Genomic DNA, 16,214 nt, shown 5'->3' with positions numbered 1-16,214 from the left:
TCTTTCTTTCTCTTTCTGTAGCTTTCTAAATACGCACTCTTTCATTGTCCATTTCCAGTTTATTGAAACTGCAGTGTCCTACTAAAGGTCATGTTTACAGTAGCCTGAAATAATTTAAAGACAAAACTTTGGTAAAAAAATAACGAAGGAAAATTCAAGCCTTGTGATGAAAGAATTTCAGGAGAGAACTAGATGCACTTGCAACAATTGTGCTATTCTTTTATTCGTTACACACTTACTCCTCCTCCGCCCCCCACACAACAGATTTGTAATGAAAGAATAGAACCTTGTGAAGGTTGCAACTCCCAGGATGAAGCCCACCAGTACCAGTCTTCCATCTGTGGAGCCAATTCCCCCGCCCCCGCCCCCGAAAATATGCAATTTCCTTTTTCCTTGGTTAGATTTAAGTGAAATGCTTTCCTGGGTGGGATGCGGAGAAGTGAGATTATTTTACAAAGAACAATACCTAAGCAGATGATACTAATTGCTATATAAAGATAACTTTTCCTTCTGACCATGAAATTACTGATCATATTTGGGTTCTGAGCAGAAAAAGGGAAATGGAGAAAAATCAATTAATATATAGCTCTTTGTAAGACTAGAATTACCTGCCTAAATATGGTCCTATGTTGTTGTTGGAACAGTCTCATCTCAGTGTACCAAGACAACCAATGACCAGATTTTTTAAGCCATGTTCGCATTTCTGCTTAGACATTGTAGACATTTTAAAAAGTCCTATAACTCCCAGCATTCCCCAGCCTCTTCGCAGGAGAAAAGTGGAGGATGTACAAAGGTACATCTGCTTAATGCCTATAGAAGTCCCTAATACTGTTTGTCTTTATACACATGAATGTTGCCTAGAAGTAAAGACAACTATCACACAAATTAACTACACACTTGTCTGAAGAGTGTATCTCTCAGTTCCCCTTTATAAACCCTCTGGCCATCTCTAGACATAACACTGACTTAAAACTGAAAATCTGTGCTTTCTGCTGGCTGAAACCAACCTAGACCATCTGGAAAAGGCTGCTGAACAAAGCATCAATGTGCTACAGGTAAGAGCATTCCAGTCAGTGGACCTGCCCCGGGTCCTGCAAGAACCGAAAAGAACAGCTGCCTTATATGATGAGCAAATGACACTGGGGAAGAAAGCATTTAGAGAACAAATCTATTTTATTTTTCAATTAATATCCCACCCTGTCCCACAGGCAGTGTGATTTACAATACTTAAAGCATTTCTCTTTGGCTTGGTTTACACCATGAACTCCTCAAACCTGGGTTTTAGGAATCCATCGTAGTATCAAGCATCTCATTCCTGACTTCCCCCTGTTCACCATCCTCTCTCCAATGGAACTGTTGCCAAACAATGTATGTTCCTAAACTCACCTTTTGGAATCTTCATTATGGCGTTGGCCAGGTTTAGGAGCATATTTAGTTTTATATTAACCCAGTTTGAGTCTCCTCTTCACCTGGTTGTCTTCTTTGCCTGTCTTGTGGTCCTGAACTTTGCTGTAAACTGGCATACTGAGGATTCTATTCCTATATAAATATAAGGAATGCTCTACCTGATTCCCCTACAGGCTGTGTGATTTACAATACTTAAAACATTAAGAGATTAAGAAAACTTTGAATTTATTTTCTTTGAAAAATATGGTTAAAATTGAACACAGATGACATTAGGTTAGAACTGAATAGCCAAGTTCACATCAGAGAAGATCAGAGAATAAGATATAAACAACAGGATCTATCAAGGTCACTGATTCTGATGGTTCTGTTGCACTCCAGGATCCAGCACTTGTGCAACAGGGAGGTGGCACTTTCAAAAATAATGGAAATGCTTATTTCCAGAATGGGGCTGGTGAGTGGAGCTCCTTTCTGTAAGTTCCACTGATTTGCACCCTTCTGGAAACAAGCATTTTGGCTTGTTTCTGATTGCTTCGGAATCGCTAGGTCCTCACTGTGCTAGCAGGTGGCACAACTAGCGTGCTGGCAGTACTGGATATTGTCCAGAATACCCTGAAATGTGCAGGAAACTAGAATTAGAACTAGTTTATAACTATAACTAGAATTCTAGTTCTAAGCTAATGTGTATGCATCCAAGCTTTATAACTGTAACAGATCTGTAGACTGAAAGTATTGCCATAGCTTCTGCTACTTAGGTTAATTTGCGAAAACAAGGTTAATTATATGTTATTTCTGCAAATCTGTCCAATTTTACTCTAGCACCCAGCAGATGTTGGGCCATCCATTTTCCTTAAAAGCCTTATGGACGTAGATTATATTTACTGCATGGAACGTATACTGAAGAAACTAGACTTTATGTTAAAGCAAAGTAAACTAGGCAGTAGACACACAGTACTCTGTATAAATCTACTGTTACTGACATTCCAGGAACAAAGTGTGAGAAGACTACTAATAAATATGGATGAACAAGCTCACAGATTTGAACTGAACACAAGATCTGATGGATAGTTTTAATTACTTTTACTCGTCAGTTAACACAAAAAAATCACCACCACTGATACATTTTATTTGTTTGCCTAAAGTAAGGCAAAGCACACATTTGTCATTGACAGGTATATGCAATACCATGGTTAATCACTGAATCCCAGTTTAAAATAACTCTTAATTCTACTTCCAACAGGGTAGCCGTGCTAGTCTACTCCAGCAAAAATAACAAAGAGCCTTGTGGCACCTCAGAGACTAACAGATTTATTTCTTAATTCTATGTTTTTTCCCATGCATTCTTCATTTATTCTATTGGAAACTAGGAACAACTTGTATAGGCATGGGTTTTGTCATCTGCGCTTCAACACTCACTAAAGAGCAGTTGAAGTTATTTGGTTTGTGGTGCATTATTTGCAAACTGGGTCAAATTACATGATAAAACCGTAGCCTTTGTATGACTAGAAAGCGTGTCTGCCGCTTAAAGGCCACATGCAGGCCATTGAGGTGGTGGGCCAAGATCTCTGTGATCTCCAGTAGAGAACTTTCTCACCAGTTATTGAATAGTCTAAATGGCATGAGACAAGGTGATGAGAGAACCTGGAAAACAAACATTCATATGGCTGCCTCAATTCATTATCACACAAAGCATCCCCAAGGCTTAAGATGTATAGCCCTATCTGATTTTATTAGTCATTAAAAGGGTCAGCCAGCGGGCAAATGGTACAAATATGAATATTTTGTTCTCTTACACAAAAGGAGTCATCACATTTTATTTATTTATAAAAGGACCTAATGCTGCTTTTGGTCCCTAAGAAAAAAGCCAAAGAACAAAACAAAATACATGTGTAACTCTTATTCTTAAATAGAAAAGTTCCCAAAAGAAGAAACTCACCATTATCTCACTTTTGGCGGTAGCATGCTAAGGACTGGAGTTTTTGTTTTTAAATGGAGAAAATCTGTGTTTCGGATAAAGTAATTTAATTGATAGATAAAACCAAATAATGCACATACACACACACACACACAGAGAGAGAGAGAGAGAGAGAGAGAGAGAGAGAGAGAGAGAGAGAGAGATCCAGGAATATTACAACTTAAGTGGTTATTGCTTTTTGGTCTCTGAAGATTAACTTGTCGGTAAAGACATTAAAGAGACATGTTTAACATTATTTTAATGAATAGAAATTGTATGCAATATTTAGATCCATTCTCCAACAAAACACCAAGGCCCCAATCCAGCTAAACTTAGTGAATATCAAGTCCCAATGAAAGATGGAATCACGAACCTTAGCGGGATTAGGGCCAGAATCTTGTCCATTTAAATGGACATAAATTCAGCCCCAATCTAGCTAATGTTTTTATGCTTCCTGGGGTCATCTGGCAAAAGTGTTTTACACTTTGTTCTTCTATGAAGCAAATTAAAACAAGTACATCCTATCATTCATCATTGTGTAATTCAGCTAATATGAAGATCTACAGCCACCAAATATCCTGATATTAGATGAAAACCTGGTCATGCAAACACATGTACACATGTGTGCTTCAGAGAAAGGCAATAGATCATAACAGTTGACCTTTTATTTTTATCTGGTTTTCTTAGAGTTAAAAGCATCTATTCAAAACTCCAAGTGGTTTCATAACCATTAAAAACTCACACTAATTGAATTACAGTTGTTGGGAGAGCCTGCATGGCCCTTAACACACGGTCAAAAGCACTCTGCACCAGAGAAAACTGTTAATACAGTATATATTGTTGTAAAACCTGAGCACTGTGTTGCATGGGGGCTGTTTTCAATAACAGCAGTGTTCAATAATTCACTTACAGCAACAGAACAACATTCAGGATAAGATTTTGTAGGGAACACTGATCACACCAAACCATTGGGTGTCAAAGCTTAAAAAAACAATTCCTAAGAAAATAATACCATTTTAAAAATAAATGTATACTAAAAACCTGCCAAACATACTGCAAATATATCAAATGTTTGTGTGTTTCATGAGGGCAGAAGAGATCAGAAATTCACCCATAGCAAAGTGTTCTTTAAAAAAACAAAAACAATTGCTCACCATCACTTCATCTTAATACAATTTATCAGTCATTTAAGCTGTAGCTGAGAAAATAGGGCCCATTAATCACATTTGTCAAGTGGTAGGGAAAAAGAAATAACCCTGACAATTTGTGACAAGGGAGAGAGAATCACTGTAATGTAATTCTCATGTTTGCTTCTCCAGCATAATCATTTAGCACATGAATGATTAAATACCAACATGAAATGTCCCAGCTTAGCTGCTGCCCTTTTACAAAACTTCCATCTGACTTAGAACTACAACATGATCTACAGAAACAAGAGGTGAAGCACGAACTAGACTGAACCATCTCAGAAAGTATGTGGGGGAAATTGCACCATCTGAATAGATCCCCAACTTCTTAACAAATATAAGCCCAAATCCTGGAGTCATGGTGGACATGAAATGAAAAGTTCAACTGAATGAAAAGTTCAACTCAGTATGCAGCAACTGCAATTCCACACTAGGGATTATTAGGAAAGGGATTATAAATATAATCGTCAGTGTCATAATGCCCTTATGGTGTGGCTACACTTGTAATATTGTACAGTTCTGGTTACCCATCTCAAAAAGGAGATTTTAGAATTGAAAAAGAACAACAAAATGATCAGAAGGCTGGAGCATCTTCTTTATGATTGAAGGCTTGCATTTTGGGAACTGTTTAGATAAGAAAAAGGAACCTGCAAAATTGAACAGATTCAGAGATTGGTTATTCTGAACTGGACTTTAGAAGAGCTCTTAGCAAGGATTGATGACACACAGATGTATTGTGAAACCTTGAGGGAGATGGGGAGAATTCATAAAAGAGAGGGGAGGGGAGCGAGTGCACAATCCTGCATTCCACTTCTGATCCTTAAACCATGGGTCAATGTAACACCTGACCAAATCAGAACTCACTGAATGGGAAATTGCACCTGTAGACAGACCTAAAACATAATTTGGAAGAATCATTCGAACTGCCATTTATTGGCCAGCTGACTAAGACACCATCAAGAGGACCTATCAAACAGGAAGCTGGCTTCTCCTCATCTCCCATCTGATGCTTGAGGGTAACAGACACCAGCAGGAATTAGCCTCAGCTCAAACGATAATCTCTGCCAAGAGCCCTTCATTTATCAAAAATATTATGGAAGTAATATTGATAACTGTCCTGCTTCCAGTCCGTATTATCTCTAAACCACATATGTCACAAGCCAAATTTCTGTGTGCTGCATTAGAAGAGACCCTGAGTACTGGGGAGAATATTTTATGAATTGTGCTTGTAACAATTTTAAGTTGTGCATTTTTAATGTTTAGATGTCAAACTATATTGGAAGGGGAAAGAACACTACTAACATTTCTTATAAACTATAAATGCTCTAGTGAAACACAGTATTCAAGATGAATAATCTCAGACAACATGCTGTAATGAGTGGTAGGAGTAAAGATGGAGTTCCTACTTGAAATGTAGGAAATTGTCCTCAATATGCACACCAATTTCAATTGTGACATCTTAACTGTCAAATGTCCAAGGCATCCAGCTATTATTCGAACAGAACTAAGCTGTAAACATATGGGTATATGAAATTCTGTAACTGAATATTCAACAGTTACTGCATTACAAACAAACAAACATTACCAACTAATGGAATGCCAAACTGGCAAGATCAACTACAAAATCTCATTTTGCTTGGCCAATTATACATTCTCAGCTAGTGTCTTGAAACATGAAATATTATAGTATTTGCAGTATATATTCCTGGACAGTTAAAGGAAGTTTTGCTTGCATACATACTGTAAAAAGGAATGGGAAATGCCTGGAATCATGTATTTGTTACTGCATGAATAGGGGCAATGCTCATATACTCTGTCTTCACGTTCTGATTCTCCTTGTAATTTCTGATGTACCAGGAAACCATACTTTACAATTACATCTGAACTGGGAAAACGATGGTTTATACAAACCAAGGCATAGCTTTCCTGCAAACCAGGACTGAAAACCTAATTCAAACATGGTTTGGCATAACATCTTAACTGATCCACTGAAAATGAAGAATCAGATGACGTGCTTAACCCATAGTACTACCGTGTAAAGTGTAGAAATCTCCATTCAAAATATTTCCAGCAAAAAAGGCAAATCTTCTGGCAAACACAGTGAAAACGGCATGCTACTGATGGTCAGAAATAGTAGGTCTGTAGGATAGTCAGTGCCCCATCTTGAACTATCAAGAGGGGTAATCACAAGAGATCAGATGAAGATTAGGTAGTGGGAGAGTACAATTATTTGTTGTATCATTATCACAACAGAAGATGATATCTCAGGTGATAATAAAACAGGAGGTATAAGCAGAACACATTCAGAGAAAATGGTGAGGCAGAGCTGACAAGTGAAGCAAAAGGTCACAGCTGTGAAACTCAATAGGCACAAATGAAAAAGGCAAAAGAGAGAGAGAGAGATTTGTCTAATTTCAGTATATATATAATTCCAAAGACAGCAGACAAGAGAATTTGATATTTGCTAGCTAGTAAAAGGCTTAGAGAGGCTGTCGCCTCAGGTCTAACTGGAGGTAGTTCTAGTTTACAGAGGACATGTCTAGATGATGCGTTATCCCGGGATCACACCCAGAATATCTGTGTGCATCCACATGACGCACAGGGGATTCCGGGGGTAGGGAGGGATGATCCCTCCATTTCCCCGGGATAACCGGCACCACTTGTATCCTGATTTTTCCTATGGTTTCAGGATCATCCCGAGACCGCAGGAGGTGGCCATCCCAGTTTCATCCCAGCTCCTCGAGAGTAAATGTAAGGAGCCAGAAACTGGTCACGGAGCTTTTCAGGCACCCCACGCCCATCGGGGGTGGGGAGGGGAGCAGGATGGGTTTTTATTTGTTTTTTACCTTGAAATTTCCACTGGAGCGCTTGTTCCAGCCCTTCATGGGTTTTTTTTTAAAAAAATGGCAGGTGCAACATCCTCCTTCCTTGCGGGACGTCGCATGCCACGTGTGGACTGAGGGGGGAGGATCTCACAAGCAAAATACCGTGAGATCCTCCACCCTCCCTCCCTCCCGGAACGCCAGGAGGTCTAGACATGCCTGGAGTTCCACCCTAACTCCCTTCCCAGGAAAGTAGACCTGGAAGGTAGCTCAGTTTAGTTATATTCAATCATACCAATTATGATTTTAGAGTGTAGAATAAAGGCTGAATTAATTTTGCAGGGATTCATCACCACAAGATTTCAAACATGTTACTACACACACACAGTAGAGGCAATGTATTTAAGAACTCATTCAGTATGGATCCAATTGCTCTAATAAAACAACTCAGTCACATGTTTAGGTAAGATAACAAGGTAAAAGTGACAGTTAGGCCCTTTCTACATCTAAGTATTATCCCAGGAAAAAGGAGGGGTCATCTCTGCCTACTCCCGGGATCCCCTGTGTATCATTTGGATGCACAGGGATGCTCCTGGGAAGATCCTGGGGGAAAAGGCAGGTGTAGAAACAGCCTTAATAAAAAAAAACAAAATGCACAAGGCCCCAGGATATTGGGCTATACTATGGAAGAAGTTATTGCTATAAAGTATAGATCTCAGTTTTAAGGAACTGAGTATGGCAGAAGTGTGCACATCTTTGTCGAAAGCTGAAAGTGAGAGATGTGCAAAGACAGGGTTTTTTGGAGAACTACAAGAGTTCTCACTACTTCCATATCCTTTGCCAGCCAAGTACAATATCTGATAAAAGACCAGTGTCCCTACTACAATTGGGGTGGGGGGAGGGGATGATAGCAACCACAAATTTTGGGCTGTCTATAACACTTCTGCCAGTTTCCAATTCTATGAAAATCTGGCAATATCAATTTGATGGCTATATGAAATAAAATTAAGTACAAACAACTCCTTTTACAACTACATTTATAATTGTACATACAACAGACTGGTTTACATAATCAAACAAGCCACCATGGCTTTAATAGGACAGAGCAGCCCAATTAACACCTTAAACCATGGCTTTACCCATGGTGCTTAAGCCAGAAAGCCAGGCTGTGTTCAGAAGACACCTTAAACCATGGCTTTAACCATGGTGAATAAATCAAAAGGCCTTATTCACCATAGTTAAAGCTGTAGTTTCAAGTGTCTTCTGGAGACAGCCTGGCTTTCTGGCTTAACCAACGTGGTTAAAACCATGATTTAAGGTGTCTTCTGAACGGGCCCAAAGGCTTGTTTTAATCTCAGCGCATGCCGGGTGCCATTTCCCTAATTCCCACACAGGCACAGCTTGTAATGTCATCCAAATTCAGGCGGCATGGCTTGACTGAGGGGGGGGGGGGGAACCTAAAATAACCCCACAACAGGCCATGAGATATCTGAGCAAACCAGGTCAACTTGTCTCTAAAATAAATTTACGAAATTGAAAAATTGGCCATCCTTCAGATGCTTAGAAACTTACGTCTCAATGTTTCAAGCAATTACACCTGTGAACCAAAAAGGGCATTTATATACATGTAAGGGCGCCATGTCCACAGTCAGAACTACCTTTGCCGTTTTCACTGCTGAAGTTCCCACAGCAAAGCAATCAAACCACTTGTTTAAAATGGATAGTGCGTTCCTGACTTGTTAATACCCCCATTGAATTGCAACCCACATCTATAAGCACCCATTAACACTGCAGCATTTTAGACTAATGGATTCTTAAACCTAATAAAAGGCCATTTTCAGATATTTATTATTCACAATCTAGATGTAATAGAACATCCTGACTCAGTCGAGACCTAATAGAACATCCTGACTCCTTGGTTGTATTGCTCATCATATAGCTGTGACCAATATTTTACTGAGAAATGAACAAAGATTAAATATTATTTAAATCAACAAAAATACAAGGAAAATGTTCAGGGGAAAGGGTTTTTAAGAACAGAATCATGCATAAGAAACTTATTCAATGTCCCACACCAAATTAGAAATAAATATTCACACGATATTAATATTCATTGCATTTCTCAATGCAAATGATTGGACTGTATTCAACCAGAGTTCATGGAAACCACTAGAGACAGGAAATATGAATTAAAACTTAAGAGATTTGATTTACCCTACTAATATCTACTAAAAGTATGCCATGCCAAAAACTGATTCAACAATCTCTATTTATCGTGAATATAGGTTATTCAAAGAAGGCACCAAAAGCTGACCTGCATATAAACGATACTGGCTAAGATTGAGTGACAATCAACTGCAGAGCAGAGAATGGATTTCCATCAAAGCTAGCTGTAAAATAGTACGTACAAATAATACATTTGTCTAAATATGATATATATACACACACAACAGAGGTAGACATTTCACCTGCTTTCCCTTACTAGTGTGATCTCATGTGGCACATGCAGTACTGTACAACCAAGGAAAAGATACGGCATGAAATGGTAAAACTGAACCCAATGTTCTTAATATATTCAAGGCATTAGATACAAATCACTTTTTTAAAAATTAGCCCTTTAAAAAATAACTCTCCTCTAAAAAAGAGAAAAAGAAAATTCACTCCCATATGCATGAAGCACAGTTTAAGCCCAACATCACTGACCAATCAAAATTAGTGAATGCACTGCATCTCTCTGCAGTGAAGGGAAGCGACAAGGTAGGCTGTCATTCTGCACAAGCTGCCCAGAACAGGCTTTCCTAAGCAGCCAAGCTGCTCCTCTTCAGAACGGCTGAACCTCCGTGTTGTCTCTGGAGACAAGAAGCCTTCAGTATGTTGAATTACTTCCATTATGCATTTGCAGATGCTTATTGATTCTACGGTAGGAAGTGGGAGACTGCAGCATGCTCTAAGAACAGCATCCCATGCTGTATGCATGAACAAAACGCTGAAACAATGGCACAGCACAAACACACAGTTTCATTGAGGTCATATTTTGGAGAAATGCTTTTTACTCTCTTCCCCCTGTACTCTGCTAACAAGTGAAAAACCAAAACCAAAAAGCAATGAATCCCTCCAAACTGGAACTGCTCCACCAGCTTCGGGAATTTATTCAGTCCTCAGTAGAGGTAAGGTACATTCCTTATTACGGTACAGAGCTTCAGCAGTATCTAAGAAAAGACATTTGTGAAGGGGGAAAGATTACAGGTTCAACTTAAAATTCTGATTTGACTTTCTGTTCTTATGTATGATGACACACGATGATAGTATTCAAGTATGTTTTTTCCCATTTAAAAGGCTGAAATCCTTAATAAGTGTTTTGTCTGTAGATGCATACAATGTGGATTACTGTGCTTGTGCCGAAAAGCTCTTAAGAGATGGTTCTGGCTGCTAAATATTTCTTAATGCAGTTAAAAGGGGGCTTCGTCAGGGCCATTAAAAAAATATTGGACAGCCACATATGTCGGAAATTAATACTCCATAAAGGATCATAGATGCTTCTTTGTGGAGGATGGGTTATATGACTAATCCCCGATTTGCTCATGGGAAAAATAAGGTTCCTTTTTTGTGCTACTCTTTTAAATGCTTTGCCACTGAAGGTATGCTGGAGTAAGTGTAATGTAAATAAGCTTATACAAAGTAAGGAATTTAAAAGGCATGTGCAAATTAGGCTGGCTATAAATCCCATGGAGCAGCTGAGGCTCTTACATGGTCACACAAAGTCAAGACAGTAGTGTGTAATCTAGTATCTCATTAAAAGCGCATTTCATAGTACCCATGAATGTATTTAAGAAAATATTGCAGCAATATTCCCCCCGCCCTTACTGCTACCATCTCCTTTGCTTTTAATATCATTTAAAAATATAACCAGTCTAAATGGATCCAAATGACAAGGTTTGGGGAGTAGGGAGAACTACCATACTAGAAAATATTTAAATAATCCTGTTAATGTTATATGCTTCCTACAAAAACAAAACAATTTACATTGTTTCACAGAAGCTATGTTACACATCGCAATTAGATGATGCTAGATGAAAAGGCTATCATTCATAATGTTATTGAAATTATTCCAGAATCTTTTTTTTAACATATTTCTCTTTCCTTTTGAAGGGTGCACATCATCTAAGTCAGTTTTGTTATTGATAACATGAAGAATACCATTGGCTGGGGATCTTTGGAGCAGTTTGTACAAGCTTCAAGATGTGCTTATATGTTTTAAAGCATAAAGGGTTTAGAACAAATCTAAAGGAGATCTGTACCACCCCTTGAATGGTGTATAATGCATTCGTGTACACAGAAGATAAAAAGAGTACTTACTCAAATGGAGATCATCTCCTATGAATGGATTTATAACATAAAATGAGAATTGTGGATATGACCAATGAACGAAGGAACAGTAAGACAAAACTACCCTGAAGGAATATCTGTATAACACCAGCAAGCTAAAATTTGGATCTAAGCAAGTCTTAATATCTCTTTAAAATATTGCTTGGATTACTTGTTACAGTGATTAAAGTTTAAGGAAACTACCATAAAAACAGCTGATGTAGTTCATGGCTTCAAAGGAAAACGGAGGAACACACAACCACCATTTCTGTGACAAACCAATGACTCCAGACAAATAAGCAAAAATACTGTCCAAATCATTGTACAAATGTAGCAAGAGGATATCTAAACAAGGTTTCTGAAGTCAGTTATCCAGCGTCAATTTTTATTTTGCAATTTCAAGGAGGAAAATTAAAAAATGGTGCCAACCAACATAAAGGGAATAAGAAATTACGAACCACTTACAAAAGTGCTGCTATCCACTGATGGCTTAAAAAAGAATTGTATACATCGGGCTCTGGTCTGTAAAAACATATCAGGCAATTAAGTCTTTATTTAATTTTTTGTAATCTTCTGCTGGAGTGCTTGAACAAAAAGAAAGCTAAATATTCTACAAGGCAGGAAACGGATTGCAGCCATCTCTCTGTTGCCAGGTGAAAACGCATGTCAAAATCTGTCAGTGACACCATGTATGAATTTATGACAAGCTGCTACAGCGAACTGAAAGGCCCTTGAGGCAACAGAAAACAGGTAGGTCAGAAGCTGCATACACCCAACCTCTGTTTAACATTTACAAAAGAACAGAGCACAGCTCTGGAGATGCGTTTCCTTTTAATTACCTTTCCATCTCAATATTTCTGCTTCTATCTAACTGATACGATGACGACCTAATGTTTAATCTTTCTGTCTAAAATTTGGCACATGGATAATTTTCCATTTTTGTAAGATTTCAATTTGCATGTTCCTCCATCTTACTCTTGCAGAGTCAGCTGGGATATGGCCTGTTTCAGCTTCTGAGCTTCTTGTTAATTAGTGCAATGGAATATAATTTTATAATGTATTTCAAATAGCTGTTAAAATATGCTTGTGACTAAAGCCACAGAAATTACCATCTGAGCAATTCTAAACTTGCCTATAGTGACAGTGGTAACTAGTGTCTTTAAAAGTGTTTTCTGCTTTATTCCATATCCAAAGAAACAGTAGTTTAAACATCATTTACTTTAATAGGTCTGTCTGCTAATTACTGAAGAACTCAAAAAAGTATATTACTGACATATCTAATAAAAAGGATTCATATTTGCAATTTTATTGAGTTCATTTTTAAGTTTAAGAATTTTTATTTTATGTCAGGTGAGGATCGAACAATGATGGTATAAAACAACCAGGGCAAATATGTTTGTCAAAATATCTCAGTTTGCAATGCTTTGTACACTTACCTACAAGTAAACCCCACTGAACACAGTGGGACTTCTGAGTAAACGTGCATAGGATTGCACTGCCAGAATGCCTACAGCACTGAAAAAGTTCATATTTCAGAAACAGTATATTATCAAACAGCTCACATAAATATTTCATACAGTAATCATAAAATGCTGAGGGTGTGGTCATAAATCATACTGCTTCAATTAATACTATTTCAATAAATGGTGTATCTGTATAACTGGAGAAACAAGACTCCTTTACAGTATTTCACAGAAACCCCTTCACACTCATACACTTAGGTCTGTTTAAATAACCCCATAATGACAATTGTGCATTCTTGTCTAACTAGATAACCAAAAAATATGTTGCGATTAAATCCTCTTGCTTCATGCAGGTAAGTAGTTCAACAATATGAAACCATTCTCTGCTAAGAGCTAAAATCTCGTGGACTGGGAAATGCTGAGAAACTCAGCACTTTAAGATATGCAGTAATACTTTTGCAATTAAGTATAAGAGGTTGTGTCCATGTATCTGCATATCTTTTGTGAATATTTACATACATTCACTTCTTCTTGACTGTATTATTATGCACACACACACACACACACACACTTTAAAGCATATTGACACATAATGAAACACAAAAATATAAGGAGTTTCCAAGTAGACTATACAATGCTATTTCAATAAGATTCAAGCTACAACTGAAGACTGATATCACACAATTTTAATCCAAAGAAAACTTTCAGGAAGAAGTTATCATGTAGAGAGAGAAAAAGTAAATGTTTATTTCTTTTAAACACAGCCATTTCCATTCTTTCTACAAAAGGGTTATATAAAATAATTTGGCTTAGTTTTTCAACAAGTGTGGAGCTATGCATGCATTCAGTTTGAATCAGAAATGTTGTCTCTGTTAAGGCTTTAAATAAATAAATAAGTCAGTATTTTTTATTAAACCTCACATTCCTGCAAGCTAAGACAAATTTGATATTCACTGTGTGTTAATCAAAATGCAATGCAAAACAAAACCTGCTTTTCTGTAGATACATAAATTATTAAGAGCATCTAAAATGAAAGCTTTATATCTTCTCTCTCATCTTTCAGGGCAAAAAACAAACTTCCAACAAAAGAATGTGTTTCTCTTCCATTCTAGAAGTCAACATGCAGTCTGAAACTAACATTACAGTTCGAGATGCCATTGACGACATCAACACCAATATGTACCAGCCACTGTCTTATCCATTAAGCTTTCAAGTTTCTCTCACTGGATTTCTGATGTTAGAAATTGTATTGGGACTTGGCAGCAACCTCACTGTACTGGTACTTTACTGCATGAAATCCAACTTAATCAACTCTGTCAGTAACATTATTACAATGAACCTCCATGTTCTTGATGTAATCATTTGTGTGGGATGTATCCCTCTAACTATAGTTATTCTTCTGCTTTCACTGGAGAATAACTCCGCACTGATCTGCTGCTTTCACGAGGCTTGCGTGTCATTTGCAAGCGTTTCCACTGCAATCAATGTCTTTGCTATCACTTTGGACCGATACGATATCTCTGTGAAACCCGCAAATCGGATTTTGACAATGGGAAGAGCTGTGATACTCATGACATCAATATGGATCGTCTCTTTTTTCTCATTCTTGATTCCATTCATTGAAGTAAATTTCTTCAGCCCTCACAGTGCAAATACTTGGGAAAATAAGACACTCTTGTGTGTGAGCGCAAATGAATACCACACAGAACTGGGAATGTACTACCACCTTTTAGTACAAATTCCAATCTTTTTTTTCACTGTTATAGTAATGCTAATTACATATAGCAAAATTCTCCAGGCACTTAATATCCGAATAGGCACAAGATTTTCCACAGGACAGAAGAAAAAAGCGAGAAAGAAAAAGACAATTTCTTTGTCCACTCAACATGAAACTACTGATGTATCACAAAGCAGTGGAGGGAGAAATGTAGTCTTTGGTGTAAGGACTTCAGTTTCTGTTATAATTGCTCTGCGGCGGGCTGTAAAGCGACACCGTGAACGACGGGAAAGACAGAAGAGAGTCTTCAGAATGTCACTGTTGATCATTTCAACTTTTCTTCTCTGCTGGACACCAATTACAGTTTTAAATACTACAATTTTATGTTTGGGCCCAAGTGACCTTTTGGTAAAATTGAGATTATGTTTTCTAGTCATGGCATATGGAACCACCATCTTTCACCCTCTCCTATACGCATTCACAAGACAGAAATTTCAAAAAGTTCTGAAAAGTAAAATGAAAAAGCGTGTTGTCTCAATAGTGGAAGCTGACCCTATCCCAAATAATGCTGTAATACACAACTCATGGATAGAGCCTAACAGGAACAAGACAATTACTTTTGAAGACAATGAAGTAAGACAGAAGTGTTTAGTACCTCAGGTTGTCACAGACTAGATTTCAGTATTCACTGGATCATTTAAGAGGAAACATAAGAACAAGTTGAAGTAAATACTGCCAAATAAGGATATTGAAAAGAAAAGAAAAAGGAAGAATTGGCTAGACTGTAAATGTTTGACATATTGCTAAATAGATTAGGCCTGTATATTCTAATTCTTCATTAGTCAAGATGTGTGTTGCATGGCAGTTTGTTAGAGTAATACCATGGGTATATTTTGTCAATACTATGTCCTCTAATATACATCTAAGTAAATATTTTCTTAAAAAAATAGCCTTAAAGCAGTGTACACTTTAAATATATATTTGAGTTGCTGTAAATATATAAAGCTTTGTTTTTAAGCTTTCTGCCATAGAAATGGTTCATTGGAAGCTGCATGACATTAAGACGTTTAAATCTTAGTAACATAATAATCGGAGGGGGAGGGAAGGAGGTTGGGGTGACCGTAGGATTCAGCATAAGTCAGCTGCCCCGGTCTCCTCCCCTCCCCGACCCCAGGAATGCCCCTTTTCTCCAATGTCCATGCTCCATTCACCAAGCATGGAGAGATAGCCGGTGCGGTTCTCTCCACAGTAGCTATGAGAGGTTGGGGGAAGGGGCAGGAAGCAGAGTTTCCTGGCTACAAG

The 16,214-nt window shown here is 37.8% G+C and overlaps 2 protein-coding genes across 2 annotated transcripts in view; one reads left to right on the top strand and one right to left on the bottom strand.

Annotated features, from left to right (window-relative positions):
• Window positions 1-16,214, bottom strand: part of COG5 (component of oligomeric golgi complex 5) — a 166,089-nt gene that overhangs the window by 118,727 nt on the left and 31,148 nt on the right. The window lies entirely within an intron of this gene.
• On the top strand, window positions 14,283-15,865 carry GPR22 (G protein-coupled receptor 22). Its single transcript, XM_063134925.1, has one exon. It carries the CDS (start codon window positions 14,286-14,288, stop codon window positions 15,585-15,587), a length of 1,302 nt encoding a protein of 433 aa, XP_062990995.1. The 5' UTR covers window positions 14,283-14,285; the 3' UTR covers window positions 15,588-15,865.

This window comes from Elgaria multicarinata, chromosome 9 (genome assembly GCF_023053635.1).
Source record: "Elgaria multicarinata webbii isolate HBS135686 ecotype San Diego chromosome 9, rElgMul1.1.pri, whole genome shotgun sequence".
In the NCBI taxonomy this organism is placed as follows: domain Eukaryota; kingdom Metazoa; phylum Chordata; class Lepidosauria; order Squamata; family Anguidae; genus Elgaria; species Elgaria multicarinata.
The sequence above is the reverse complement of the archived record's forward strand: the minus strand, read 5'-3'. Positions and strand labels throughout refer to the sequence as shown.

Bases quoted from the DNA above. Each gene is read 5' to 3' on its own strand.
- GPR22 (XM_063134925.1), top strand. From the start codon at position 14,286: ATGTGTTTCTCTTCCATTCTAGAAGTCAACATGCAGTCTGAAACTAAC.